General features: G+C 36.3%; 2 protein-coding genes across 6 annotated transcripts; both read right to left on the bottom strand.

The window, feature by feature from the left end:
* Positions 1-452: 452 nt before the first annotated feature.
* On the bottom strand, positions 453-8,164 carry LOC306880572 (fasciculation and elongation protein zeta-2-like). 5 transcript variants are annotated; one of them, XR_013785088.1, is made up of 10 exons: positions 7,892-8,153; positions 6,892-7,000; positions 6,674-6,790; positions 6,406-6,547; positions 4,934-5,199; positions 4,217-4,292; positions 3,333-3,398; positions 3,193-3,220; positions 1,447-2,518; positions 453-1,177 (listed from the first exon to the last, which is right to left on the bottom strand). XR_013785088.1 is itself a non-coding variant. In XM_079434185.1 (9 exons), the coding sequence occupies exons 1-8, from the start codon at positions 8,116-8,118 to the stop codon at positions 3,210-3,212; spliced, it is 1,014 nt and encodes a 337-aa protein (XP_079290311.1). In that variant the 5' UTR covers positions 8,119-8,153; the 3' UTR covers positions 453-2,518; positions 3,193-3,209. The 5 variants fall into 5 exon arrangements, 3 of the variants coding, with proteins under 3 accessions (XP_079290311.1, XP_079290310.1, XP_079290309.1); XR_013785087.1 differs by lacking the exon at positions 3,193-3,220 and having other exon boundaries at positions 7,892-8,164; XM_079434185.1 differs by having other exon boundaries at positions 453-2,518.
* A 603-nt stretch (positions 8,165-8,767) lies between these two features.
* Positions 8,768-24,213, bottom strand: LOC306879864 (WD repeat-containing protein 26). Its single transcript, XM_079433085.1, has 14 exons — positions 23,655-24,213; positions 22,329-22,428; positions 18,451-18,507; positions 17,120-17,256; positions 16,825-16,922; positions 15,676-15,832; positions 15,458-15,596; positions 15,161-15,301; positions 13,894-14,013; positions 13,660-13,805; positions 13,494-13,572; positions 12,767-12,896; positions 12,492-12,686; positions 8,768-11,021 (listed from the first exon to the last, which is right to left on the bottom strand). The coding sequence occupies exons 1-14, from the start codon at positions 23,858-23,860 to the stop codon at positions 10,996-10,998; spliced, it is 1,731 nt and encodes a 576-aa protein (XP_079289211.1). The 5' UTR covers positions 23,861-24,213; the 3' UTR covers positions 8,768-10,995.
* Between the last annotated feature and the right edge of the window lie 1,606 nt (positions 24,214-25,819).

The following is a 25,819-nucleotide window of genomic DNA, read 5'->3' as shown; positions in this document are numbered from 1 at the left end:
TTTTCCCTTTAAACATTTATGTTCTATTGTGAATAAAATATTGGCTCATGTGAATTCAAAGTCTTTTAGTTTTCATTGTATTCAAATTTAAAAAAACCTCCCAACGTTTCTGGAATTCGGGTTGTATCAACAAAATCAAACAAATTTTCAACCTGGCATTCAGATTTCTCTTCTGGAAATGTATAGTGCATTTTTAAATTAGATAATGCCATACTGGATCACTCATTTGAATATTTAAAAAGATTGTAAAAAAAAAAAGTCCATGTACTTAGATTAATCAGCAGAGGAAATATGGTGATTTCCATTAGTTACATTTTTTAAAATGGTGTCAAAATTAATGAACAAATGTATTAGTTACCAGTGTGAAGCAACCCCAAGACAAGTATTTTATACATAGAAAAGACAACAGTAAAAAAAAAAGTTTTACTGAAAGACAAATGCACAGCAGGTTTGATGAACAGATGCTTTTATTTGAAAACTGCCCTGCTACATAAAATGCATTGCTTATAAAATGGACCATTAATGCTGCATTAAAAATAAGGTCAGTTTCAATGTACAAAATGTCATGCATTCAAAAAGGCAGCGTTTCATTATTGCTTGTATAAATATATAATCTCTAGTTATTATAGTACGTGTACCCTGATTTACTGTGCACTGCTAATGTTTCTCAGAATCAGGCCACGACCGCCCGACGACACCAACAAGAGCTGTAGTTCAATGCTTCCCGCTAACGTCGTGCTATACAAAACCGTTCCCTTTGACACCAATTGAAAGTGCATGCAGCCTTTTACTTTCTGAACGCTTTACAAACATGAAAACTATTTCTACCCTTTAATCAAACCTTTTGATAAGTTTCAGAACAGACTGATTTAGAGACCTGTGAGAAGTCCTCGCATGCAGAAACTGCTGAGTTTAAAGGAATAATTCCCTCAGAATTTCAATTCATGTTCCAAACCTGTATGACTTTCTTGCATGGAATAAAAATTAAAGACAAAAAGCAACTGAGCGGCTGCGGAAGATTTGAAATATGGCACATGATCCTTATGGACTTCTTTCATGCACAGAAGAAATAAAATCATACAGGTTTTTAGAGTGAAATAATCCTTTAAAAGGAAGTTCATCCAAAAATGAAAATTAGCTGAAAATGTTCGCAACCTCAGGGCATTTATCTCACTTGCTCACCAACAGATCCTCTGCAGTGAATGGGTGCCGTTAGAATGAGAGTCCAAACAGCTGATAAAAATATAATATCACAATAATCCAAATTAATCCACACATTTTGTGAAGTGAAAAGCTTCAAATCTATCATTATCACTTAACAAGACATTAATTGATGGTCTGGAGTGGTGTGGATTATTTGTGATGTTTTTATCAGCTGTTTGGACTCTCATTCTGACGGCACCCATTCACTGCAGAGGAACCACTGGTGAGCAAGTGACGTAATGCTTAATTTCTCCAAATCTGTTCTGAAGAAGAAAAACTCATCTACATCTTAGATGGCCTGAGGGTGAGGAGCTTTTCAGCAAATTTTCATTTTTGGATGAACTATTGCTTTAAGGTCGAGCATCTACAAGACTCTACAAAATCTCAATCTCTCCATCAAAAAATGACATTCAACTTTTATAGCCACACATACAAAAATATCACCTCCAAAAACTAATAAACAAGAGACAATCATTTAATCTTCTTACAGGACCTTAGTGAGGACAGACAGACGTGTTTCTCTCTTTATGAGTGTCTCAGCTGTTCATACCTTAAAACCAGACATCTGATAAGTCAAACATGTCCTTCCTCCACTGCTGAGATCTCACAGATTTCACTTCAACTGGTAGCAAATACTCGTGCCGTTCACTCCTAATCAACTCAATATTAATACTGTTACAGAGAAATGTTAGAAAGCTGGTCGAACAAATCAAAAACAGAGTTTGATAATCTAGTAAATGGCAATGAAATAAATGTTGTGTTTTTAAAAAAAAAGTACCACTAAATCTGTTCAGCATGACTTAATTATTTCATTCCGATATGATAAACCTTTAGATTTTGCAGCTACATAAACTTTTCCTACACAAACATTTGTACCTGCCTCTGCGGGAGAGATTGCTTTTAAATAATTTCATTCTATGATTTTCAGCCATCAGCATCTTAAATCTCATTTCATCTGATGGAAAGATCAAAAGAGGGAAATCTTGCATCTAGATCTGCGCTAAAAACAAACTGAATATGATGCAAACGTGCATGAGTTACGACAGCTGCTCTGTGATAACTGGTGGAATCTGACAGTAAGTGAAATGTGAGCTGCATTAGGAAATAAACTAAATACTGCACTCAAGCTCCCACCCACAATAACATCTACACAAAACAAAACACGTTCAGAGTGAAAAATAAATGCCACTAGTGGGTCAATTGTGTGCATGATTAGACAAGAACATCATCTGGAGAGATGCAGATGATCAGATGCCCGACGTACCGATGATATTAGCTGCTTTTCAGCTCCAGGAACTCTAAGTGGGACACAGCACTGAAAAAACAGACATGAAAAGATAGATCAGTAAAAGCCTGAAATATATTACACTAATGGTCAAATGTTTAGGATCAGCAAGTGTGTTTTTTTTTTTTTGGTTTGTTTAAAGAAATTAATTATTTTATTCAGCAAGGATGCATTTAATTGTTTAATAGTGACAGTAAAGCCATTTACTAAGCAGTAAATCAGTATATTAGAATGATTTCTGAAGGATCATGTGACATGTGAGACTGGAGTAATGATGCTGAAAATTCAGCTTTGACTCACAGAAATAAATTACATTATAAAATAAAAATGACTGATTTTACTGTATTTTTGATCAAATAAATGCAGCCTTGGTGAACAGTAGTTTATATTGTTGTGTTTTGCTGTATATTGTATAATATTACCAGCGCAATTTCTTCCTTATGAGACAAATAATGTTCACTAACACATCACAGAGAAGACAACAAATAACACACACACACACACAGATGACAAAAATCTATTTTACATACACTTGTGTGTCTAGGAGGGTTTACTTATCTTTGGCTTAAATATAAAATTATCCCCTGAAGTGAGGGGAAAAATCCCTTTAGGGATGTCTTCATTTGAAATAACAACATATAAATAATTTTCTTGTCATTTTAGTCTGTAGTCATTACAGTTAGCGATATATAAAAGCAACACACCTCTTTCACCTGTTCTCTCACACCAGTGCTAGAGGTCAAATGCAGCGAGAGCAAAAATAAAACACATAAAACACACAGAAGATCAATGAGGCTCAGACTGACGGTGATGGAGACTGATGAGTGATTCAGATGTCTGATACCTTTGAGGATGTAGTCGGTGAGAAGAGCAGGAACTGTGTCACTGTCCTCACGCATGGCATGAAGAACTACAGAGAAACACAGAGACACATTTATACATGTACAACACGACACATGCACACCCTCAATATATTTCACATCAATATTTTTAAACTGATTTCAGAAGCAGTAACATTTTTAAACTAAAATAATAATAATAATAATAACAATAAAGTAATTTATAGAATTCAAATAAGCACTACAACTCAAAAGTTTTTTTGTTTTTGAAAGAATTTATTTGATCAATATTACAGTTAAAACTATTGTGAAATATTATTAATTTAAAACAACGGTTTTCTCTGTTTTAATGTTTTTAAAATGTTATTTATTGCTGTGATGCAACAAACATTTCTGATTATCATCAATGTTAAAACAGTTTTGCTGATTCATATTTTTGTGATCAAAATTTTAAAGAATTCTTTGATAAATAGAAAGTTGAAAAGAACAGCACTTATTTGAAACAAAAACTTCTGGTAAAATTATAGACAGTCTTTACTGTCACTTCTGATCAATTTAATGCATCATTGCAGAAAAAGAAAAGTATTGCTAAAAGTATCATTTCCTTTCTTTGCAAAAAAAAACAAACAGCAAGGATGAACCACTGAACCAACTTTTGAACGGTATTGTATTTTTTAATACAATTGCATATGTAAATAATTCTAAATTAAATGTTTAAATTATTAATTAATATTTAATGACAATCATTTATACTGTTCCAAGTTACAGTTTGAAAGATTGTGTGAAGTTACAGTATCTGAAGTGCCTGACCAAAGTCTCATTTGTGGTCAGATTAAAATGAAAGTACATTTGTTATCAGATCACTTTGAAGGGATGTTAATAAACTCACTCTTGGTCAGGATCTGCAGGTCTTCAACAGACGGCGCTCCGTTGCTCCTGTCGTACGGGATCACCGTAGTCAGATACTGAAAAACAGACAAAGGTGTTCAAAAACATAAAACAACAAAAGTACACTTTTATAGATTGTGTAACCAATTTTTAAAAAATGTCAGAACATGTACAAACAAATATAATAATTCTAGCGCTGGGCAATGATTAATCGTATCCAAAATAAAAGTTTTTGTTTATATATATGTGTGTACTGGGTATATTTATTATGTATATATAAAGACACACACATACGGTATATTTTTTGAAAATATTTACATGTATATATTTATTATATAAATATATTTAATATATAAACAATGTATTTTTCTTATACACACACACATATATTGTGTACACAATATATTATGTACACAAATCTTTTATTTTGGATGCAATTAATCGCGATTAATCAATGCCCAGCGCTAAATAATTCTAATACAACAGATGTGTTTAAGATCTGAGAGACTTTCTTTGTGCTGATTTGGAGAAAAAGGTTAGGTTGCCCTCGAATGATTTTAAACATGGCAAAATGTGTAAAACGAAGCTGCAGTTGGACTGATATTTGAAAGCATTATGAATTCAGCCAAATTATTGTTCCAGTTCTACTGCGATCTATGGAGATTTCTGTGGATGTAGATTTTATGTGGGCTTGCTAATGAGTAATTAGCACCCTTACGGTTCCTGGCACATGCGAGCGGTTGGCTCTCTGTTCAGCGCCTGAGGTCTTTATCTTCCTCTTTTTCTTCAGCAGCTCTCGATGTTCTTTCTGTCGGTTCTGCATGCCGATGAGTGCTGAGATGAAGGTGTTCTTCACCTCCTTCTCATAGTCCAGCTCCTCCCTCACCGCCAGCTGATCTATCAGCTCCTCAGAGAAACCACGGATCTGCCGCTCCACCTCCTCCAGACGCTCCAGCAGCTCAGACACGCACAGACCACGCAAGCCTGAGACAGAGACCAGCGAAAAGATCAAAGTCTGAAGTCATTCAAACACAGGCTTACTTCCATTTCTACAGCACCGTTATTTCATAACACGCTCATTGCGACATTCCAGTTCTGTCGGAGATATAAAAGATACGTGTCAACTTCCAACATAACAGCCCTCAAAAGTACTTAAACAGTTACCATTTTGGCAAAATAAACTAGTAAAATACGCTAATGCAGAGATTCCCGAACTTTTTTAATCAGCTGAACCTCTCAGACATTAAAGAAGAGAATTTATGCTAATATTTTAAGAATTAATGACACATTTGCATGCTCACTTTTCTCTGATATTGGTTAACGGTCAGATGGCATGCAAGTAAACAAAATATTTAATATTTTTTATTAATTATTTTATTTTTAAATTACCTACATATGGGGCTGCATGACTTGGCAAAAATATTGTAATTATTTTGTCATATATTGTGACTGCGATCTGAAATGCAATATGACATTTAATCTCAAATGAAAACTATATATCAAAGTATATTTATAAATTATATATCAAAATAGAAAGAAAGATTTCAATTAATTGTGCAGCCTCTTAATTTAAATAAATACAATTTAATCAATTAAATTCTTTTGATCAACTCACAAACCCTCTGCAGCTATTTGGGACAAATATTAACAGTCAAACACAAGTACAACAGGCTCATATAATTAACCATTTTATACAATTATTTAAGAAAACGGTCAGGAATAAAGAACTAAGACATATTAAGAGCAGTGAGAGGTTTTCTAGTTTTCTATTGTTTTGATGTTTGATCATTTAGAAAGACTGACATCATTACATTATATTTTTGTAACGACTTGGATAAAATCCATACTTAATATTTATACAATAATCACTTAATTATCTAAGCAAGGGTTTCCCATAGTGGGGGTTCATGAAAGAACTCGCAGTGGATTCTGAGTTTATGAAAAACTAAACAATTATTAAATATCTTATATGCAAATAATGTAAAATAAAATTTTATACAAACATATTTAATATAAAATTCAAATAAAACGACAAAACGATTGTTTACCTGCATGCCACATGACCATTAACCAACACAGAGAACCATGCGAAAATGTTAATTTATTGAATTATTAACTTTAAGTAAATATTTTAGGTCAAATAGAGTTGGCTGACAAAAAAAGCTGTGAATACACACATGCAGTACTTACGCGCCTCGTAGCTGCTGCTGGATGTGGAGTGTGTGAGTGTGTGTAACTCATGCGACATCAAGGAGAGGTCAAACTGAGACGGACTCTCGTGATCCTCATCATCTGGAGACTGTTGCATGATCTCTTCAATCTCCTCTATGACCTGATTAACACGCGGGTTATGGAGTGAGTGTCAAAGAAAACGCATAGCAAATATATCATTATGAAAATTATTATTGCATCAATGACTGGCCCTCGCTTAAATAGTCTCAAAGTGGATATATTGTACCTGTTCTGCAGTAAACAGCGGCTCCTCGTTCACACATGAGATGATGATGGTGTGCATGTCCATCTGATCTCTGAGCTCCTCGTCATCAGAAACATCAAGATTATTGACCTCCACCCTCTGAAAACACACACACACACACACACACACACAGTGTGTGAGATCTGTCTGCCACGACTGAAAGAAATGCATGGATGAATGGATGGACGGCCAGATCTCACCTCCTGAGGTCGGAGGTTCAGCGTGGGCAGGTGTAGTGAACGCGTGTGAGAGGTTTTCCAGTCCACTGGCATCACATTGCCGTAGTTCTCCGTCAAAGTGTTCCATATCCTGCCAAACAACAAGAAAACAGAAGAATAAATGAGAAAGACAGTATCTACAAGATTTCCTATATACAAGTTTTAGCTTCATACTCTTAACCCTGTAAAGCCTGACATATGAAATAAAAGTCAGTTCCAAATGGAACAGTTTATTGTACCTTTAGCCAAAAAAAACTTTGCATACATGTTTGTTTGTGAGACATATTTGATAAGTCAGGCTTCTGATATGCAAATATATGCAATTTGATGCAGTTGCTGATATTTATACGGCCAAATATAAGCTTAAATTCTGTTAGATTGTAATGTAAATCAATAAGATTTAGCAAACAGTATAGCAGACAATTTATATAAAATATAAATATCAGCTTACACACTTTATCTCTTAGTATCATGTCTCAGTAAGATGATACTAATATTTAGTTTTATGATCAAAGACCTGTGGTTTCAAAACATAGTGCAATGCAAAACAATACTGACGTTTGAGAGATGAACAAACACACATTCATTAAACACTGTTGCATTATATTCACATCTTAATATGATTTATTCAACAACAACCCCCCCCTAAAAATAAAAAATAAAAATAAAAATATATATATATATATGGATGGATAATTTAAATTTAAGTTGTAATAGCACGGTACCTTTTTTGTAGAAAGATTTTATGAAATTAATATGACCTTTTCAAAATACCCTTACAAAAATGGTACTTTTCCAAGAATACCATGGTAAATTATGGTACTTTATTGTAGTGTAAATAAATAAATCACAGCCAAATTATGAAACCTGACCACTAATTCTCCACAATATCGCGAGCAATTAAAACTGGAGCGAGTTTAAACATATTAAATACTATATGACATGCTTTGTTATAATATTTGAGTATGTTTTTGTCACTCACTCGTCATCGCGCAGCAGCTCGCGCTCACTCACTGCACTCACAGAGACGCTCGTGCACGCGCTGCTGGAGTACGGGAAGCTCGCGCTCAGCGTCTCGTCGAAGGATGCGAAGCTTTGGGTCTGCGGTGAATCATCCGGTCCCGCGGCCCAGCTGCTGTGCGAATCTGCCGCTTTGAATTCGTTAAAATCCTCCCAGTCTTCATCGAGCGGAGCGACCGGGGCCGCCATGACTGTGGCGGACGACGGCACACAGAGAACGCGCACGCACTAGAGGACGGAGGGGGCGGGGCGACGCTGCCACGCAAACACACGTAATCAAAGCCGCTTTTAAAAACTTATTTAGGAGGATCTAACGTATTTGAAAACTTTGCACCTGTAAGAAAAAAAAGTTATTAAAACTTGCACTGTTTGCTGTCATTTTGGTGTTTTTTTTATTTTTATATATAAAATATTTATTCGTTCGTTTATGAACTTATGTTGCCTAGCTATATTATTTTTACGGGGTTTTTTTTCGCTGTTTTTCGAGTTTACATATTATTTTAATATTTTTTTTCAAATTATAAAAATAATGGAACATATCAACCTAGAAACGCAATCAACAAAAATAAAATTAACTACAGTTTATAAAAAAAAAATTCCTTTCTTAATGGTATTATAAAAGCAGTATTCTTTGTAGTCTAGATTCTAGTATAATTTAAAAATCATTGTACATGACGGTAATTTTACAGTAGTACCTATACTATTACTATACCATGGAACCACTTTTTGAAGTACTTTCTGTAGAGGATTATTCTCGTCACAAAAGTAACCAAATATTCTGTAAAGTGTTAGGAATTGGTCGCAGTTTAACCCATGCAGGCCAGATGAAATGCTTCAATATGTTTCAAAACCCTGAATGCTTTATTGAAAATATGCATACATAACACATCTCCTACACAACAATACAAAACAGTACAATCACTTTTGAAATAACACATTTAATGCAAATGGATGCCCTTTGTACAGGAGCAGTTATCATGAAGGAAACCTCTCTCGTGTCTGATTCAGTCAAACATGAGAGCAACACACCTGCGGTTAGCTGGAAAAGAGAGACCCTCTTGCATATGGTTAGTAGAGTACACAAACCCCACAGTACAAGAGTAACAATACTACCCCCATCATCATAAGCATTATTAATATGTCCACTGCTGTAACCAGCAGGCGTGGTTTTAGTTCTTTAAAACAACGAGGAGGAGGAGGAATAGCCAAAGAAACTGCTCTCAGATCAGCTAAATCAACAGCAAAGATGTGTCACAGTGCACAAGCATTAGCCTGGTCCGAGCAGCGACCAATTATTGAGATTTTATTCGATTCTGTTTTGCTTATGGCACAAAATGGTCCTCAAGTAAACAGGCAAAAGTCAATGAAAACCAAAACAGGCAGATGTTGCTGACCAATTCAAAGCCATTCGATATCAAAACTGGAACAATCATCCATGAATTGCTCTCAAATAATTGCTTTATGTTGATTTAAGTTGGCGAGGATAAAAATGTCTCTATAATAAAGTGACGTAACTTTAGAAAAGTTTTTCTGGATAATTTGGATTTCCGATTGAACTTCCACCTGCGAGGCAAAGGCCGGAGCGTTTAGCACCATCTTATGACTGCGGAAAGCATATGCGGATGCCATTAAAACTATGGTTAATGCAACTATCTTTTTTATGTTTTTAAATGGAAAGGCGGCTAATAAAGCTTAAATAAAAGATTTTAAAAAAGAGGAGACAATTTATCTGGTTATAGTTTAATATAATGATACAGAGAATAAAGTCAACCAAAAAAAAAAAAAAAAAAATGAAATATTGTAAACCAAAAAAAGTAACAAAAACTTCCATAAAAACAGGCAGAAAAGCATTTCTTTTCAAACATTTAATATCAGTCCATAGCAAATATTTCTCTCCAAAAATGGGATTCAAAAGCCGGATATTTGGTGTAAACAGCTCAGGGAAGGTGACCGAGTGGATATAACTGATCTAGCGTACAGGATGAAATCGTTGTGGATATGTAGTGCGGTCAGAGATGGTTTATTTGAATGCTGGTATGGCTGCTGCGAGAAACATTATACGGGGCTCTCAGCTCAAACGTTGCTGCATAGGTCATTTATACGCCACAAACTCCTCATCAGGAGCCGAATATCTGATTGACAGTTTGAGTGTCACAGTATCTTTCTGTTTAAAGCTGTGCGTTTGCCCTCAAAGTCAATTTAAATTTCTACTAATATAACAAAGTCTCTCTCCTGAACGCCACATCTAAGGTAAGTGGTGAAAACAAGGAACTTCGCTAACAGCTTTCTTTTTTTTAAAAAGGAAAAAAAAAATACAAAATGGTTCTCAAGTTTTTGTTCCACAGATGAAGGTCTCTGAGGCTTCGATCAGATTCTGTTAAAATGATTCGTACGGCTAAACAAGGGACACACTCACGCTGTGTGAAAACAGTGCCACATGCGAACATACACCAACTTTAGGCACATTTGAACACTACACACACACAGGGCTGTGCTACAGGAGGGAGGCTGAAGCAGAATTCAGTCGAACACTCAAACTCTCAGAGATCTCTGACCCCTGCTGATGTATGGGAGTCCGGTTGAAACCAATGCATGTGATGTGCTCTGAAAGATTAAAAAAACAAACAAACAGAAAAACTACAGCACTCCATCATCAACACTAAAGCCCAAGCTGATCAACTGCTAAAGGAACAAAAGAGAGAATTGCTAGGACTAGGATTTCTTTTCTAAAAAAGTGCTTCCTCCTCTGCCGCTGGAGGATCGAGAGCGAGAGAGAGAGAAGAACATTGAGTGTGAGTTTATACACTCCAGCTCTCATCTTCAGGCCTAATGAAAGGATAATAATGGGAACCGCCACAGGAATCCCGTGGAGGGAAAGAGATCAGATCCGTCGGTATGGAAGCGGGTCGGATCAGCGTCAGGTCTCTGCTGCCTCCGGACTCTTGAAAGCGAGGCTCTGGATCTCTTTCACGTTTGCACTCGTGTGTCGTTGTGGAGGAGGACAATGCTGTAATCATGTTTTTCTCAGTTGGATTTCGCGACAAGTCATCTGTTCCAGGGCTGCCATCAACTGTCCATACTGCTGCAACTCTCTGAGAAAATGAGAAAAATCGCCTTTTATTCATCGAAAGTGACAGTACAGACATTTATAATGACACAAGATTTGTTTCAAATAATGCTGTTCTTTTGAAGTTTGTATTCATCAAAAATATGAAGCAGCACATCTGTTTTCAACATTAATAAATAATCAAATGTTTCTTGATCAGCAAATCAGTATATTAGAATGTGACACTGAAGACTGGAGTAATGATGCTGAAAATTCAGCTTTGCATCACAGGAATAAATTACATTTTACAATATATTCAAATACACAAGTTATATTAAATTGTAATAATATTTAGCAATTTTACTGTTTTTTACTGTATTTTTGATCAAATAAATGCAGCCTTGGTGAGCATAAGAGACTTATAAAAAAATAAAAAAAACTACAAAGTTCTGAACAATAGTGTATAAAATAAGAGTGATTTAGACTCACACACAAAAAAAAAAAATTAAGATATGGTTACTTGATTTTTTTCCAGACTGTTTCTTGGGAGAGTGATGTACTAACAAAAGTCATTATTATGACAAAACAGTGCAACTATTCATTGGTACTTCAGTCACATCAGAACAGTGAAAAAAAAAAAAGTTTGACAACAATTGGTCTTTTGCAAGTCTCATTCTCTAGAAATAGTGCAGTGACAAAATAGTCTGTTCCTTATACCAAAGACGACGCTAGTTAGTTTGGCATTCATGACAATAATACGTAACGCACTACTGGCTGAATGTCTAACAGCCTCAAATAAGATTAAACTAACACAGTAATTAAATAGTTTTTCAAAAATGTTTAAAGCCAACATAAAAAGGAGTCACAACCCATTTTATTTCTGTAACATGCATTTTAATATGAAACGGGACATTCAATTAGAGAGGACATGTAAAAAAAAAAAAAAAAAAAAAAAAAAAAAGTAGAGTGGTATTTTCTTATTATTGCAATGTTACAATAAAATAACTCAGTAACTCAATATTTTTAAAAAACATAAAAAAAAAATAAAAAAAAAACCCCCAAAAGTTCTCATTTATTTATTTATAAAATATACTGGATTGTGAAGAGTTTTATACAGCAGGTGGTGGGAAGTAAATTTAAAAATAACAATACTAGTTTTAAAATTTTAAAATGATTTTCCCAAAAAAAACAAAATACTAATGGATAACATTACATATTATACAATTATAATTGTCTATATGACAGGTATATGGAAGTCAGGAAAAGTGTAAAAATATCAAAATAAGAATGTTTTTTAAATGCATAATACATGCACAATGAGACCAGGAACGTGTATTAAGTCGTGCTCATTTTAAGGACATTATTGAAACTCAATAACGATTGAGAAACTCAATAATAAACTCAACTTAGATTATAGATGTTTGTATTACCATCAATGAATCTGAAGAATGGAAGCTCTAACTCTCAGTGTAATTACACTTCCTGTTTGTTCTGTGATTGGATAGCATGTCTGTACCATTGAGGCCATCCAGTTCTTGTGCGTCCAGGAAGGGTGCGGGTCCCCAGATTCGGACTGTGCCGTCGTCAGAAGCGCTGGCCATAAGACTGGGAATACAGGGGTTCCAGCTGACACAGTTCACTGTGCGCGTGTGTCCCGTCAACTCCACGATCGGCAGCTCGCTGCGCTTGTGCCAAATATATACCTTATGATCTGAGAGACAGCTTGATTGAGTGAGAAAGATTCATATGAAATGCACCTGAAGAAAGAAGCTGAGAAATAAACCAAAGTACCTTCACTGCCGCTAGCGATGAAATCCTCGTTGTGTCCACCAAAGCAGGAGTGAATGGTGTAGAAACCCTGTGTCACACCCTGATACTTCCTGACCAACACACGGTCCTGTAGGTCCCAGAGATGGACGCCCTGCGTTACGAACAAACATGACATTTGATTAGGACAACAGTGCACAACAATGCAATTTAAAGATGGTAAATAATATACGGAAAACAATATTGCAATACAATTTAATTGAAATAATCTTAAAAAAAAAAAAAAAAAATTTAAATGAATTTTTAAAATGTGAAAAATAATTTTAGGAATTGTTAATAATATTTTGTAATTATTATTTAATTATAAAACATGAAAATTAATTCATTTGAAAAGTTAGACATTTTATTTTAATAATTAGCAATCATTTTTAAATTACATAAGAAAAAAAAAAAATCACAATTAAAATAAAACATTATAAAAATATTATCAAAAATAACAGAAAAATTTGAAACAATTTGAATAATTAGCAATAGTTGACAATTATTATTAAATTATATAAAACAATTACACCCTTTAATTGAATACTGCTGTAATAAAATACAAAAATCCCAATAATTAATCATTTGAAAAATGTAAAATATAATTTTAATTATCTTTTTTTTTTATTAATAAAAACATGAATTAAAAAATAAAGTAAACATTTAGGATATTGTAATACTGATGTAACACGTTTGAGACACGTACGCTTACCTGAGTTGCTACATTTAACAAAGCTAATCTTCCATTCTTAGAAACAGTGAAAGACATTATAGGATGATCCTCCTGAACTCTAGAGAATGAACAGAGAGAGAAGCGAAAAGTCAGACAGTTTCCAAAACTCAGGCGCGTCTGATCATCAAGTTGAACAGCTGCTCACATGTTTCTGTCTGTTAGGTCCTCGAAACTGTATCCACGGATCCTCTGGTGCGTATCAGAGGCGAGAACAGTCCGGCCGTCAGCCAAACAACACAGGCACTGCACACGCACACCTTCCCACGACTCCAACAGGTTTCCTTCAAGATCCTGCCCAATCACAACCAACAAATCAGTACTAAAGGGTAGCCTGGCACATCCTGACAATCAAATCTCTTTACAGCCGTTCTGAACTTACACACTGGTAGAACTGCCCTCTCTGTCCTCCTGTAACGAAGCGCTTGCCGTCAGGGTTCCAGGCCACGCTGGTCAGGCTGTCCTCATGAGACTGACTCATCTTTGTCCGCAGTTCTCCTGTCTGACCACCAGGTGGAAGAAGAGAGTCAGAGGTCAGAGCTGAGTAAAACATGAAGTCTAAATCTAAAACACTTGAGTGGAAAATCATGATTAGCCAATAAGGTTTTTTTTTTGTTTGTTTATGTAGATGCTGTTAACCTGGAGATCAGGGTGGCCAATTGCCAAAATAAAGCTGATATTTATTACTCGATTTAATTTAAAAATAAATAAAATAATAACAGTAACACGACAGTAACAACATTTAACACAATATTTAAAATAAAATAAAGTATTTAAATAATTTAACTTGAATTTAAAAGAAAAATAGAACCAGAAATTAATAATTTATTCATTAATAATGCAATAAAATTTAACACATAAAAAAGAAAATAATTTTAAAAAATCTAAAAATAATTTTATGAATAATTTTTAAGAAATATTTAATTATTTAAAAAAAAAAACTAATTTAAAAGACAGTACATATAAGGATAGCATTGCTGCTATAAAGTTATAATGTTTGAAAATAATTTGGAAATTAATATATATATTTTTTTAAATTAGCTTTTAAAACATTATATTATTTTTCAGAAATATTTTAATAATAATTATAAATACATTTATATTCTTCCATGGCTGAAAACCTGAAAAAAGTAAACATCATACTAGAGATTTTGGATATTGTAATACATTGACAATGTATGTTTTATATTTTCTCTTTGTCACTGTCAACAAAAGCTTAAAACAAAAACTGAAGAGCAAAGGTTGTGTTTTAAACACCTAGTAGATAATTTCCAAGTAGCCACAGTGAATGATGGAAAATGTCAAATAAGCCTCATGTGTGGCAGTTTTAAACTTCCTATCATCCTTTAATTTCCTATCATCTTTACACCAACTGTACATCAGTAAGCAATACACATACACTACATTATAGTCCACATCCACCATTACAATTTATAATACTTTTAAAAAAACAATTAGTTTCTGCCATGATTCTTCATTTGACACAAAATCCTGAGCTCAAAGAAAATCTGGGTAACTATGTGTTCATGTGTGCTCTTCATCTTACACAATCATGATTTAAAAGCAGCATTAGATCAGCCCAGATTTGGAAAATCTCTTGCTAGAATCCCAAAAATGCACATAAAAAAAAAAAAAAAAAAAGTGTTTACCTGAACGTTCCATAGCCAGAGCTCAGAGCAGTCGTCAGGACCGCAGGCGATCAGGTAAACATCATCAGGACTCCAGGCAAGATACGACACGCCATACGCGTGACCCTCCAGAGTTCGCAAAAGCTTCAGCTGATGCGAGTCCTGTGTATGAGAGAGCACATTCATTCATTTATTACACCATTGAAAAGTGTCAAGGTTAACTCAAAAAAGTGACGATGTCACTTCAAAATTTGCCAACTTTCAAGATGCTCAAACAGACAGAACGTTTTGTTGCGTGTGACAGACGTCTTCACTCACCGGCTCCACCTGCCAGATAATCACAGTTGTGTCTTTCGAGCCGGTGGCGAGTTTAGTGCCGTCGTTGGAGAACTTGCAGAACCAGACTTCATTGCAGTGCTCTGTGAGGATCTGCTGTGTGTAACAGGGAAACTGTTTCCTGCAAACACAAGCACAGATGATACATGTGAAATTTCTGAGGACGGAGGGGCGCGTTAGAATGAGTAAATGTGGCACACCTGCTGCAGACGTGATCCAGCAATAAGGACACGGAGTCCAGACTGGAGTCCAGCTTGGTGTTGTGATAAAGGCAGCGATCTCTCTGCATCTCCACGGCCTGTCTGAGCAGCGTCTGCAGCCGCCGAGGGGGCAACATTACAGAGGGGGGCAGGTACGCTAAAAAAACCCCACAATTATAAATACAGACATATGATATGAAATAATAGAAAACAGAGTAAATAGCAAAAGACTGTCTATAAACTTGAGAAAAACTGCCACCACACAGTATGAGCTAAATCTGACAAATTCTCCATTCTGGGATGCCCTTAATGATTAAAAATGGTTTCTAAAAATAAAGCATTCTAAAATTGCAAAACATTTTATTTTAAGTGTCTTAAATCATTTATTATAAGATTCATAATATATTTCATTTTAATAATAAAATAATTATAACAAATCATATTAATTTTATAAATATTATTTAAATTAGCAAAACAAATGCCAGCAGAAGTACGGGCTAAATCTGACAAAACTTCCATTTTGGAATGCCCTTAAAACATAAAAAAATTAAAATAAACCATTCTAAAATTCAAAGCGTTATTTTAAGGTGCCTTAAATCATATAATAAATATTCTACAACTTATATATCTTAAACAGAAAATAAATTATTCATATTATTATTAAAATTAATAAATTAAAATAATAAATTACACAAATGTAATACACAAATATAAATTACAATATAAATAATATTTAGATATTTTTGCAAAGTTAGCATTAATTGCTTACTCTAATAATGTTTAATGTGTAGTTACATGTACTTACTATAGTAATAATAATAGATTATGCTTAATTACACGCAACAAACTCTGAACCAAACACTATAATAAGTACATGTATTTAATTAATATTACTCAGTACTTAGTACAGTGTCTAATTGTACTCTATAAATGTCACCTTGAAATAAAGTGTAATCACTATTCTGGATTCTAGAATAGGCAGAAAGAATAGAAAAGGCAGAAAAATTAATGACAGTGGAAAAACAAAATAAACCAAAACTGGGGTGATATATTATGCATCCCTAATAAAATCTATATCTGCGGTCTACAAGTCTATGGTATATCTTCACTTATACAGCCCTGTAAATGTTTGTGTGCTTCTACACTCACTCTGGAGTTTGTCCAGTAATCTACATCGTGATCCAGCACCTTTTCCCTCCCATTCAGCCTTTGCCTTCAGATCCTCAGGGTGACTGCACATTAGATACCTTAAAACACACAGCCAATCAGAGTGAGCCATTGACAGCTGTCACAGCCAATCACAGAGTGATTACCATTTTCTTTAGAGAACAATAGTAGAAAATTTGAAAAAGTATAGCAATAATATATACATTTTTCATGACAGAAGTTGTTTATGAGTATCAATAATGGTGTGTATGTTAACGCGGATGTATGCATTTGGTACCCGCTGAGCACGTGGATACGATCTGTGTTGTATTTGAGCGGAGTCAACTCTCCTCTCAACACCTGCAGAGCTTCCAGAACTTTTCCGTCCTCCAAATACTCCAGATACTTCTGCTGTAATAGCAGAAACTTCATCCGCTAGAGCCAAAAAGAAAAAAGATTCAGTGACTCGTTTATCAAATGTGTGGCTGAATAGTCCACTTTACATTCACACAACAGTCACAACTAAACACATGGTTACAACTAAAATGGTATAACATTAAATCTGAGCCCCCTTTTTATTTCCCTGTCTAAATACTGTAAAGCTGATATAAAGCCACCCAGCTTTATATCAAGCCGATGTAGAGCTGCTTTGACACAATTTGCATTGTTAAAAGTGCTATACAAATAATATTGACTTGACTATTGACTTTTAAGGACAAACATAGTGTGAATGCAAAGACAATTGGGTTAAGTAGTTTCACTTAAATCAGCCAGTTTTGTTTTAAGAGGAAAGACTCTGGTCTTCACTCACAGAACTACAAACACTAATATGGGCAGTAGTGGTTATCAGTGGTTTTGACAAAGGGGCACCCAGTTAAAACCTAAATATGACTAATTTTTTTCCCCCGTTGCACCATTGAAATTACTCTATGCATAAATTAAAAATGTATGGAATAATGGTTGAAATAAAACAGCAGATTGTGAATTGCATCAATAAGCTTATTTTCTTTTACCTAGTTGATGTTGACATTTACACTCATTTCCATTTTAAATACAGATAATTTTATGTGAATAGATTACTTTTATGTAAATAAATGGCCCTTCAAAATAAACCCGATCTAAACGGCGTGTGCATCCTTCATGTGCATGTCAAATAAAATCAAAATAAAATAATCTTGTTTTTGTATCAGTATTTATTTCTTGACATTAATTTCCAATACAGCTTCTGAATGTTATTTACATAAAAATAATTATGTTATTTCAAGATAAAGTATCAAACTTTTATTTTATTTTTACAGCGAATTATGTGAGGCAAATTAAGCTGTTTAGACTCTCATTCTGACGGCACCCATTCACTGCACAGGATGAGCAAATGATGGAATGCTAAATTTTTGTTCCCATGAACAAACATTTTAAGCAAATTTTCATTTTTGGGTGAACACATAGTGTAACCAAATTAAGCACAGCGATAGCTACAAATTAGCTAGTTAATAAACCTCTATTGTCAACTTTGTGTTTACTCTCAAGTAAACGGCTGGTGCAACCATAGACAGGATGATCACTACAACACTTGTTCCAGATGAAGCTTTCAGTATTAAGAGTGCATGCGGGTGAGTCCAGTGCTCTTACCACAATAGCGTTGGGTGAATGCATCAATGCTTTCAGCTCGTTGAGGTCATTTTCAGCCTGTGTCCCACAAAGAAATAAAAGCGTCAGTTCAGCATTTTCATCCAGCATATTGGGGGGAAAATATCACTATCAACCATATAGGGTTAACTAAAACATTCAAGCTCAGTCACAAAAGTAATTTTAACTTAAAACAAAAATGCTTTAAATTAAATAAAATGGGCCCCAAAAATTATCTGGACACTCCAGTCATGCTTCAACAGTCTGAATGTCTTTGTATTAGATTAGCAAAACACCAAAGGTGTCGTGTATTTTAAAGAAAGATCAAAAAGCAAAAGCAAAACACAGATTTGAATTCTAAAACAATACATATATAGTTTAAAACGATGATGAAACAAATTAAAGAAATAAAATTATGACATTGATTCCTGAATGCGCTATCACTTTAAAATTCATCAGTATTTTCTGCACAAAAACCCTTTTCTAAGACAAAAAGCAGAAGTAAGTTTTTAAGTTTGCCTCTATAAACTGATGGAATCTAGGAACAAATTAGGTGGAAAAATAGGATTCAGCTTTGCCACTGTTAGTTCAGGGAGGCAGAAAACAAGGAAAAGGAAAAGGAAACCCAAAACCCTGTCAGAAACGGCTGCTTCAGCAGTCCAAACAGCTCCTCAAGCCCGAAGCATGATCGAATAAATGTGCAAACAATTTCTAGAGTTCGTCTTATCCCACCATGAGCTCTGAAAAGCATTATCCTAAAGGTTGAGCATGACTGTTGATTCTGCCTGACATCTTAGAATAGCTTTGAGGGTTTTTAATATTACAAACTCTCAGAGATTCAGATAATCTTGCCTTTTCCTGTATGAAATAACATAACTGGATTGTTTATTTCCACTGCAGTCAAAAATTTTAAAATAGACTCTTTTCTTTCATTTTAGTTATGACGTGAACAGGAAAAGACCTGCAATCATGTTCTGAAAAATCCCACTCAAGCTTTACCAGAGACAAGAATAAAAATCTATGCATGCAAAACCAGAAGGAATTAAGCTTTTTTTATGACCTTTCACCGTCCCCTCATATCTATACCAAAGTCTCTTTAAGACAAGTAAAGTCATAATTTGTCCCTCAATGTGAGTAAGACATAAGAGGTTGTGATGGACTTCAGGAGAAACTCTGTTGACCACCCCCCACTGACCATCGACGGCTCAACCTTGGAGAGAGTCGGCAGCACTAAATTCCTGGGGGTGCACATCTCAGAGGATCTCACTTGGACCACCAACGTCACGTCACTCAACAAGAAGGGACAACAGCGCCTACACTTTCTCCGCTGGCTGAAAAGGGCAAGACCACAACGATACAACGGACAGTGAACACTGCCGCAAAGATCATCGGTGACCCTCTCTCCTCCGTCCTGGATATTTTCCTTGCACGATGCTCCAGCAAGGCCTCCAGCATCGTGAAAGACTCCACCCACCCCTCCCACAACCTCTTCCAGCTCCTACCATCAGGTAGAAGGTACCAGAGTATCAAAGCTCGCTCTGTCAGATTGCTCAACAGCTTTTTTCTCCAGGCTGTGAGAGCTCTTAACTCCAATCTCCCTATCCCCCTCTGACCCCCCCACTCACCCAACTCATACAAACCACCTGTAGTAACGCACTCAACCCACTATATGCACACTAGACACTTTCTATAAACACTCCCTGCTACAAAGACTCAATAAAAAATGTTTACTTGAGCATTGCACTACAAACCTTTTTGCACTATGCGCTGCTTCCCACAAAATCTCTCTTTAATCTGCACAACAATTTAATGCACGAAACATATATACAATTTTTATTTCTATCTTTTTGCACAATTTCATGTACAGTATATGTGGGAAGTCGTGGCCTAATGGTTAGAGAGTCGGCCTCGTAATCCAAAGGTTGCGGGTTCGAGTCTCGGGCCGGCAGGGATTGTAGGTGGGGTGAGTGAATGTCCAGCGCGCTCTCCACCCTCAATACCACGACTGAGGTGCCCTTGAGCAAGGCACCGCAGCATAATTGGCTGCCCACTGCTCCGGGTGTGTGTTCACGGTGTGTGTGTGTTCACTGCTGTGTGTGTGCACGTTGGATGGGTTAAATGCAGAGCACGAATTCCGAGTATGGGTCACCATACTTGGCAGTATGTCACTTCACTTCATATGTAAAGTTCTTGTACAGCCTCAGTTTGTGTATGTCTAGGCAACTAGTTATAGTATATGTATAGTCAGATGCTCTTTTTTTCTTTCTTTCTTATACTTGCATTGTTGTATGTTTATCTTATGTTTAACTAGTATGTAGCACCGTGGTCCTGCGAGACACGACATTTCGTTCCACTATATGTCCACACATGTAGCAGAATGACAATAAAGCTCAACTTGAACTTGAACAAGTCATGTCACTCGGCGGCCATCTTTGAAACACCTCTTGGGGATGCAAGTGCAGCTCCCATCTCTTTGAATGGGGAAACATCAAATTCTCCAAAACCGTTCACTAATCTTACGATTAAATTTCATATTTGAAATCACCACAGAAATCTGACAACTGCATCATAAATGTTGTTTCTTTTGCTCAAATAGTGTTATAAAAAGCTTATATTTCAGGCTAAATCAGCCTGAGTGCACGCTGACTGTTTCTATAGCAACTAAGACTTCTAAGGGCAGTTGCAGTGATGCGCTGACTTTCCCGATTAGCGATTGGCTCTTTCATTCATTGAGCGTTGCATTTTTCCCCATTCAAAACTATACGAGTGACACGTCTTGGGTATTCTTTTAGCTGTGTCTCATTTAGAAGGAGATCGAATCCTCTGTAGGCTGCGTAAGGAAGTGTCCTCAACCTAGAATTAAAAACAAGACGGCCTTCGTAGGACGGGAGGAAAAGTAATTTGAAAACAAAAAATGCTTTTACTTGTTTTATTTTGCTCATTGTTTGAGGAGCTGCAGCGTACATACAACAGACATCTGTTAGAGAAAAAAAGGAGGAGGATATTAAGAGCAAAGTTTATCCGTTTTTACTGGAGGTACTTTAAGTTAAGTTGAAAACACCACCGCGCTTGTGTGACGTATGCACCCTTCGAATGAGACCTCCGTCAAATTTTATACATTCATTTGATTACCACCATATGGATACAATTTGTATTTTACAAATGCAAAAAAATGCATTTTATGGAACTATTAGTGTTAAAATGAAATAAATTATTGAATTGCTAAAGTTTTATTAATTCAACTGATTATGTATCCTTTTTTTATTATTAAAATGTATTTAAACCATTAAAACTGAATTTGAAAAATTAAAATGGTAAACAGATTTTGGGGAAAAAACTAAATGAAATTTGGAGGATAATATGGATTTCATAGTGCCCTGTTAATTGTACTTCAATAATGTGAATATTTCCAAGTGTAATAAGATATTTTAATCAGGAAAAAGTAGCCACTTTATCCACTAGGAACTGACTGGATTGGTGAAAAATGGTTGGTTAAAACATTTTTTAGCGCCATGCCAAATACCACAAGTGAAAAATAGAAAAAGTAAATAAATAAATATCAACAACAAATAATAAAACGTTTGTTAAAACCTAATCTTTGATTAAAAATATCTCCGGCCTCACTTCATCAAACCTATCAATAAGACCCAGAAAAATTAAGACTTTTCATAAGAATAGGAAAGTGGTGGAAAATCAGCCAAAAAAACAAAGACTCAATTTTCGTTACTATGTGCTGCTGCTGACGCATCATGCAAAACAAAACCAAGGGATGTAATTAAGAAAGTACTGGGCATAAAATTGTCAACTTTGACCAAACCAGGATAAAAGTGACCATCTCACCAAAATCACGACATTACATATGAAGTGTGCCATAAGCTCACCTTGTCCCATTCACCTTCCATGACGTGGTTCCGGAATTTTGTGGCTGACGGATGCTCCAGTCTACAGCCAGATTCCTGCATCAACAAATCCACCGTCTGACTGGAAAGAGACAGAGAGACCTCACACACATGAGCAGTGCATTACAGTGCATTCAACACTTCTCACTTATCTGACCTTTAGAGAAAACCATAACTGAAGCTTGATCGTTTCTATTTGCCATCTTTGAGTTAAACAACAACTAGCAACTCAAGTACTTGCTTGTAAAGCTTGCATCCCGTCTGACATAAAAAGAAAGTTAAAAGACCAACTATCAACCACTGAGTTCCTAACATATGTATTAACCGTTTCATAAAAGCAGTAACACTCTCAGGCCTTGCTATATTATGAAATTAATCACAAGATGAAGGGATTCTGGGGGTATGTACCTGCATCACTCGGCCACATCACAGCTGATATCAGTACTCTTTATGTGTGTCATATTGCTTTATTATGGAATGTAATGGTCCTATTCACAATTTGACATCCATGTACATATATTTTTAGGTGAACAAAGACAGAAAAACACAGACGAGCTCAAACATGCAGATGAAAATGATGGCAGTGATTGGGACGCTCCAGACAGGTGAAGGCTTCAGTGTGAAAGTGTTTTGAATGCAGGGTCTGACAGAATGACGTAATGCGAGTGTGTGTGTGTGTGTGTGAGGGGGGAGGGGATGGATGTTTTCAGTTTTCTTGATGTTTTCGGTTCATCTTGTAGTCTAGATCTCGGACTTGTGTGCTCAAGCACGCGTATATGGACTGTGATCGTTCTGGATTCATGTTTTGTGGTTTAAATTTGAATAACAGCTGATGGCTTTAGCAGATCTTCACTAAAATTAGATTCAAGCTTCTTTCTAATGTAAACCAGCTGCTACACACACACACACATTCCACAGCCGCCATTAAAAGACAAACACACAAAATGTCATAATGATTTGATAATGCGTAGACACACATGTAATAAATCAGCAAAGGGATGTTGATTTGTAATGAATTCATCTGTACTTTTGACACTATTAAAGATAAAATATGTTTCTGGGCCCGACAAATACTTGACACAGACAGCTGTCATCGCATCTCTCTTTGTGCGTAACTGTATGATAGGCCTATTCTGAGTTAAATTATGGATAAATGTATCTAATTTTCTCGGAGGTTCTGACTGTCACTGAACGCGATTTTTAAAAATCGACGTCGCGAGCTCGCTTCGTTGATCACATAACGGCTGCGAAATCCGCGATCTGTCAAACCAGAACCGACTCGGTCCGGTTGTGTACCGCGACACTTACTTCAGCCCTAAGCTGTGCAGATGCTGTCCGATGAGGCGGATCACGTCCTCCTCCGCCTGAGACAGACGCTTCTTCTTCTTCAAAGAACCCGAACCAGTCCCGGAGGCCCCCGAAGCTGAGCCTGCGTTGCTCTGGAGGCCGTTGGCATCTCCGTTCTGCGCGCTGGCCGGGTGGTTCTGCTCCTGTCCGGTCCCGTTCGACTGCATGTTGGTGCCGGTTCGGCTGAGGTGGGTCGCTGACGGAAGGCCCGCTGAAGCCCCGGGCTCTCCTACTCCCTCCGCCGCCGAGGCTCGGTGCTTCTTCCGCGGGGGCGGCGACGCTCCGCCGGTGTCCGAGTCGGAGCAGGAGGAAGCGGAGGCCAGAGTTTCCTCACCGAGAGCGGCCGTGGTTAGAAGCCGGTGAAGCCCGGGGGAGGGGAAAGAGGCGTCAGGCTCCCGCGGTCCAGAGCGCGTTCCGTGCGAGGCTTGTTCGTTCGTGTTGTTGTTGTTTCTCTCCAAACAGCTGCAGATCTAATGGCGTCCAGACGCGCTGACGTCACCGGACATTCTCCTGCTGCCTCACTTCCGGACGGCGCTCCCGCCAAAAGGGGGCGCACGCAGAAATTTACCACATAATCAGACTAATAATTCATCAATAATTATGTTCATTTATAGAGACTTTAACAGATTATCAGAGCACTGGATATATTAAAATTCTATAAACATGTTTACGGTTGACAATAGCCCTTAACATCCATCCATCCATCCATCCATCTATCCATCCATCCATCCATCCATCCATCCATCCATCCATCCATCCATCCATCTATCTATCTATCTATCTATCTATCTATCTATCTATCTATCTATCTATCTATCTATCTATCTATCTACCCACTCATCCATCCATCCATCCATCATCTATCCATCCATCCATCCATCCTCCATCCATCCATCATCTATCCATCCATCCATCCATCCATCCATCTATCCATCATCTATCCATCCATCCATCCATCCATCATCTATCCATCCATCCATCCATCATCTGTCCATCCATCCATCATCTATCCATCCATCCATCCATCCATCATCTATCCATCCATCCATCCATCATCTATCCATCCATCCATCATCTATCCATCCATCCATCCATCTATCCATCCATCCATCCATCTATCCATCCATCCATCCATCCATCCATCCATCCATCCATCCATCCATCTATCCATCCATCCATCCATCATCTATCCATCCATCCATCTATCCATCCATCCATCCATCTATCCATCCATCCATCCATCCATCCATCATCTATCCATCCATCCATCCATCTATCCATCCATCCATCCATCTATCCATCCATCCATCCATCCATCCATCTATCCATCCATCTTAAAATATTTCTTCAGACTACTCGCTCAGTCTAGATAATGCTAAACCTTTTGTCAAAAAGTTTTCAAATTACACAAGATTTCTAACCTTCAAATGCCGTGTTTTTACATTTTTCACCAGACTTTCACTTTTGCATTCATCTCTAAACTACTAGTTATTAGTCTTTTGTTGATTATTAAAATTCAACAAGAAGCTACTAAAATCGTCTGTTTAATGTACCCTTTTAGGTTTTTATTGGCTGTTTAATGTGCTTTCTTAGTCATTAAATCATTTTTCTCATTCTGCCAACCAATAAAACACAGAGAACAGCATAAAGAGCTGCTAAATCCACAATCTACAAAAATCCGCACATTCTGAGACATGATTAGGATCTGGGGCCAGTTGCATAAACGTAGCCACCATGTTAAAGAACTAGTTTGACCAGCTAGCAGTTGCAAAGGGGTAATAAGTCTTACATTTCCAATACAAATAAGACCAATCTACCTTTTCATAACTGAATTAAAAAAGTTATGACCAGTCTTGAAGAAAAAAAATTTGATGACTAACTTTTAAGACTAGTCTAAACAGTGTATGCAACCGGCCCCTGATCTATAACCAAGAGTTTCACAGAGTACATGAAACAAACTAAATGTGAAATGTGAGTTTATAAAAAAGTATTAAATATGAGTTAGCCTGCTGGGTTTGAGGTATAGACCTGGAGATGGTGATTATTAAAAATGCCACTGATTTAAAAAAACAAAAACATTCTGACTATAGCCTATATCAATTAGAATATTGTCCCAGTGTGATGTT

The sequence above is a fragment of the Barbus barbus genome (assembly GCF_936440315.1).
Source record: "Barbus barbus genome assembly, chromosome: 14".
NCBI classification, from domain to species: Eukaryota; Metazoa; Chordata; class Actinopteri; order Cypriniformes; family Cyprinidae; genus Barbus; species Barbus barbus.
The sequence above is the reverse complement of the archived record's forward strand: the minus strand, read 5'-3'. Positions and strand labels throughout refer to the sequence as shown.